The sequence below is a fragment of the Erinaceus europaeus genome, chromosome 5, assembly GCF_950295315.1.
Source record: "Erinaceus europaeus chromosome 5, mEriEur2.1, whole genome shotgun sequence".
Lineage (NCBI taxonomy): Eukaryota > Metazoa > Chordata > Mammalia > Eulipotyphla > Erinaceidae > Erinaceus > Erinaceus europaeus.
Window position 1 is genome coordinate 111,659,455 of NC_080166.1, and position 5,609 is coordinate 111,665,063.

The 5,609-nt window shown below is 33.5% G+C and overlaps 1 protein-coding gene across 1 annotated transcript; it reads left to right on the forward strand.

Moving 5' to 3' along the window:
* The first annotated feature begins 201 nt into the window (after positions 1–201).
* Positions 202–5,089, forward strand: EDNRB (endothelin receptor type B). Its single transcript, XM_060191869.1, has 6 exons — positions 202–443; positions 575–779; positions 2,086–2,235; positions 2,573–2,706; positions 3,162–3,270; positions 4,587–5,089. Exons 1-6 carry the CDS (start codon positions 202–204, stop codon positions 4,719–4,721), a joined length of 975 nt encoding a protein of 324 aa, XP_060047852.1. The 3' UTR covers positions 4,722–5,089.
* Positions 5,090–5,609: the final 520 nt, after the last annotated feature.

Consider the following 5,609-nt stretch of genomic DNA (forward strand, 5'->3'; position numbering starts at 1 on the left):
TTAGAGACATTTCAGCAATGCGGGTGCAATTTTATAAGGGTAACATACGCAGCTGGCCCCAGTTGGCCCTGCCTTGCAAAGCCTGAACCTAAGCTAGTGGATATGCATAACGAGTTTTCATGAACTGGCTGCATTTCGATTATTCCCAGTGCTCACTCCTAGTCCATATATCGAACCTGGTGCTTTTCAAAGGAGTAGTCTATGAGGAAAAGAATAAGAACTGGAATTTGTTATCTGACTCTGCATGTTAATTATTCTCCACTAAGCAATGCAGTTCAGAGGTGTCTCCTGAAGCTCTCCCTAACAGCACTTCTCATCTCCTCCATGCAGCTACTAGCAGAGGACTGGCCCTTTGGAGCTGAGATGTGTAAGCTGGTGCCTTTCATACAGAAGGCCTCTGTGGGGATCACCGTGCTGAGTCTATGTGCTCTAAGTATTGACAGGTAAGAGCTTATGTTTAATCCAAGTGTATCCTGAACTCTAAACCACTAATTGCTAGGTTACTTAGAAAATAAGCTGTGTAATTTAATAAAATCAGACACTGCCAGCTTGACAATTCTATTTCGCTCTCCAGATATCGAGCTGTTGCTTCTTGGAGTCGAATTAAAGGAATTGGGGTTCCAAAATGGACAGCAGTAGAAATTGTTTTAATTTGGGTGGTCTCGGTGGTTCTGGCAGTCCCTGAAGCTGTGGGTTTTGATATGATTACCCTTGACTATAAAGGAAGATCTCTGCGAATCTGCTTACTTCATCCTACTCAGAAAACAGCTTTCATGCAGGTAAATAATCTTTCTGCTCTGACCTTATAAATATTTAGCTGTTTTTCTCCTGATCCCTCTTTCTTGGGAAGCAATTGATTTATGACTGTCTTTGGCACACTTTAAGAATGTAGGTTCCAGGAGTGTGGGTTTAACAATGACTAATAACCCAAACTACAAGAAACCAGGTCACTGTTTTGCCCAAGAATCCCCTGGATATAGATTTATACTATATATATGTATATATACAGGTTTACTACATAGGTTACATTATACATGCTTATACCAAATTGATAGCAAGAGAGTCAATCTGGAGTTTCAACTGTTGTACTGAAATACCCGACAAGGACTAAGTACTCTGCATAAGTCATCAGATAGAGTGGATGGGCCAGAGAATCATCAAATAGAAGTCACCTTGGGGTAGATGGATTCTGAGTGTGAAGTCTGCTCTCTTTAAAAGGAAATCTATTGTGAATAGCTGCTCATCTTGCCCACTTACTAAAGATCACTTAAGAAAGAAGTAAGATAAGAATGATGCTGTCAGTCTCCAAAAGATAGTTTCCTAATGTAAAAGCCTAGTGCCAACAGAATGGATTAGGGGATCAGCCTACTTGTAACGATTTCCTTTTATATGTATAAAGCAATACTATATAAAAAATCATGAGATGTGTATCACAATCAAAAGAATAAAATGAAATAAAGAATGAGATTCTTTTCATATTTAATTTAATGGGGGAAAAGCAGTACATAGCATACAGAATTCTGCTCCAACACAGATCTCTCCAGAGCAACTAGTTTTTCAAAAACAAAAGGGCAGGAAAAGGATAAAAGAAGTGAAAGTCATAAGTAGCTTTGATTTTTAATAGACTAGATTTATATATGAGTAAGCTAAATAACTAACAGACATCTTCACATCTCTTTTTCCCATCAAATAAACATGTTAAAAGGTAAAAATATCCTTTATACACTGAAATATCTTTATCTAGATGTGGGTTTCCAACAAAAATACCTTAAGGATAATGTGCTTATTTGAAGACAGCACTGAGTTTGCTCAAATGTTAATATTTTAAGCATAATTATAGCACAGTGCCTTCAGAAATTGAAATACCTGATAGAAAACGTTTGTTTCATACAATATATTTTATTATCAGCACATGAGTAGAATCAGTTCATAGATGTGACCTGAAAGATCTTACATAGTATTGAATATTTATAAAATTGACATTGGTAATTATTCTCTGATAAATAAAGTGGTTGTACTTTAACATCAGCGTATAAAGTTTTTCTTATAGAAAAATATTAACCATAAACTTTCTTTTCCCCATAGTTTTACAAGTCGGCTAAAGATTGGTGGCTATTTAGTTTCTATTTCTGCTTGCCCCTGGCCATCACTGCAATTTTTTATACCTTGATGACCTGTGAAATGTTGAGAAAGAAGAGTGGCATGCAGATTGCTTTAAATGACCACTTAAAGCAGGTAAGAAAATATAAATATCTGCAGACTCATAATTACACTTATGGTTATGAAAGTGATAATAATTAGCTAAGATTTTAGTATACCTGGAAATATTTTCTTTTTCTTCATTCTTTTTTGGAATATACAAAAATCTCTTAAAAGGTCTATAGACATTATTATTTTTAATATGTCTCATCATTTTAGTTCTAATTCACAGCAAGTTTTCAACATAAAGCTAAGTGTCCTGAATTTTCACAAGTGCCATGAATTTATAAACAACATTAGATCTTCTGTGGGGAAGAGAGAATGCTGTGATGTTGAACTATGTTTGTAGGATACAATCATGGTTTTATTTCAGAGACGGGAAGTGGCCAAAACAGTATTTTGCCTCGTCCTTGTCTTTGCCCTCTGCTGGCTTCCCCTTCACCTCAGCAGGATTTTGAAGCTCACTCTTTATGATCAGAATGACTCCAACAGATGTGAACTTTTGAGGTAAGAAAGATAAAACTTAAATAATTTTGTAAATAAATGCTATGTACAATTTTTTGCCACTAATTGTTAGGGAATAGTTAATATTCCTATTTCCCCTCAAATTTTAAGGAAATACTGAAAGGTATTTGAGAGGACACTGGGATTGAACACTGGAATTGGAAGCAACAGTTGTCCAAATCATAAACAAGTGGCTCATGTGAAAATACTAAATCGATTTCTTCTGTGCATTTTGTAAATCCTTTCTTTTCAGCAAACTTTATCACTTTCAAATGAGGTTTTAGTTTAAACAAGAACAGGTGGGGGTAAAAGATTATCAGCAAAGACACCAGTGATAAAATCAAAACCATTGTATGTGCATAATTTTTCCTCCCCCAAAATAAAAATCTGAAAAGAAGACATGTTCAGAGTAGTATATTTTTCATAGACACGTTATGGATTATTATTTTTTTTTGTAGCTTTTTGTTGGTTTTGGACTACATTGGCATCAACATGGCCTCCCTGAATTCCTGTATTAATCCAATAGCTTTGTATCTGGTGAGCAAAAGATTCAAAAATTGTTTTAAGGTAAGTGGAAATTCCAAAATAAACTCTTTTAAATCTGGCATAGATATAATCATTCCAAATTAATACTGATTCTGTCTGACAGATTTAATGAGTGGTTTTATAATTTCCTCTTGCATTATACTACAGATGATTTTAAAATTTTAATTTTTATTACAAATCAACTTATCTTGTTTTTGACTGTAAATCCTAGTCAAATGCTCCCCACTGCCTCAACTAATCAGTTACACTTACATAATTGTTTATTAATAAAAATCATATGACAGCATCTGACAAATATCAACAAAAGAATAAATAAATATGAGTTCAGTTTTCAGGGGCTCAGAATAAGGCAACATAGCTTGCCAAACCAAGTTTTCTTCAAATCAGTATAAGACTATGCAGTAAAGAAATTTAATTCAGATTCAACTTCCTTTTTTATACTGTCTTTATATAATAGGGATGTGCTACTTGATGTGGAGTAAGTGTAAACATCTTCCATTCTGCTCCTTATAGTATATCATTTATCCATTCATTCATTAACCTCTTAAACAATCTAACATTAAGTAAGATATTGCCTGCTCTTAATGTAGGCAATTGCCAATTTGTTGTTAGAAAATCAAGAACTCGGCTTCTCTACAAGATCTGCGACAGTTCATAAAATGATGTGGTTACTCACAAACTCCTTCATCAAGATCAGACCCCTCAGGCTACAGAGTAGAAAGCAGTGGATTCTTTTTTTTTTTATATACCCACAGATTCTCAGAAACAAACAAAATGAATGAAGTGTGTGTGCGTGTGTGTGTGTGTTTATTTTAACCTAATGCACTTTTCTTACCTTACTGTGTAACACAATTTAAGACACACATGAAAATGTGACTGAAAAAATAACAACAGAATATTAAATTTACTGACATGTAGATATGTTTATGAAGAAGAATTGAATAAGAGCAAATTGCTGAGTAGAGTGTATGGTGCAATATTAAGATATAAAGGACACATATTTCCCAAGATGTCCATGTAATTCATCTGTGGGGCAATATGTCTTATTTGTATAATGAAGTCTTGAGTTATGCATTTATCTAAGAGTATTTCTATAGTAAACTAGAGTAAAAAGCAAGAATTAAGAGCAGTTTTCTCTGCCTTTTCTACTTAAAAATACCATTATAATAATAATATTTGTATGACTATATGTATCTAAGGGGAATAAAATAAAACATGGAAAGAAAGTAACCCAAGAATTCTAGATCATGCATAGAGAGTCAGAACCTTATAGAGCAGGAAGAGTGGTGATCGTGCAACTGATATAAACCTATAATGAGTTATTTTGTTTTGTACAGTCATGTTTATGCTGCTGGTGCCAGTCATTTGAAGAAAAACAGTCTTTGGAGGAAAAGCAGTCGTGCCTAAAGTTCAAAGCTAACGATCACGGATATGACAACTTCCGTTCCAGTAATAAATACAGCTCATCTTAAAAGAAGGAATATTCCCTTAATTTGATTTTCTTTATTTTGAACATAAGTCATTACAACAGTATGGCATTCACTGAAACAGCTGTGTGTTTGCATAAAACAATTTAAGAGTGATTATTTTCTCAAGACTCATACGTGCCATGTTATGGGCTGAGGAGGATGAGATGAAAAGCAGTGAGAAGTAAGAAAGCTTCAGTATGAAAGCACTTGATTTGTGACTGTCAGCACTTCAATGTAGCTCTTAATAACTAATACCATGTATTCATACACCACTTTTGTTTAAAATGAGCTCATTCAAATGTATTTTTTAAAATTATCACAAAGGTTTATTTTTAATGTGAATTTGATAAAGGAAAAATATGTAACTGTAAGGCAGAGTTTTAAAATGACTTTTAAATTATTCAATTAAAAATCCTTTTCACTATTATTTTTACTAACAGCATCAAACCATTGGCTGAAGTATAACTGAAAAAACAGCTTAGTTGTCAAATTTTGGGGGACATTAGAAACATTTAAATGATCAAGATGGTGTATCAGAAAAACGTGCCAAGGTTTTGGAAAAATCAATAAAATTTATATATTCAGATAAGATCTAACATCACTAAGAAAGGGAAAGGAGATTTGGAATGCTACCCCCAAAGACAGCTTTGGGAATATCCCATTCATATAGTCAGCCAAGAAAATATTACCTAGTTCACTAATCCTTTCTTAAATAAAAAATTAAATAAAAAAAAAGAAAATATTACCTATAGTTTTTTCCAGACTAAGACATTCTTCTACTGTCATTATTGCAGTAGTTTGAACACTACTTTTTTTTTTTTACTTTTGTCATCTGTAAATACTTTTAAAACAATTAATTATGTGTAGATAATTAAACAAAGGGCAGGCCCC

Bases quoted from the DNA above. Each gene is read 5' to 3' on its own strand.
- EDNRB (XM_060191869.1), top strand. From the start codon at position 202: ATGAGGAAAAGAATAAGAACTGGAATTTGTTATCTGACTCTGCATGTT. The intron at 780-2,085 runs GTAAATAATCTT...TTTTCCCCATAG, and splicing joins AGAAAACAGCTTTCATGCAG to TTTTACAAGTCGGCTAAAGA. The intron at 2,236-2,572 runs GTAAGAAAATAT...GTTTTATTTCAG, and splicing joins TAAATGACCACTTAAAGCAG to AGACGGGAAGTGGCCAAAAC.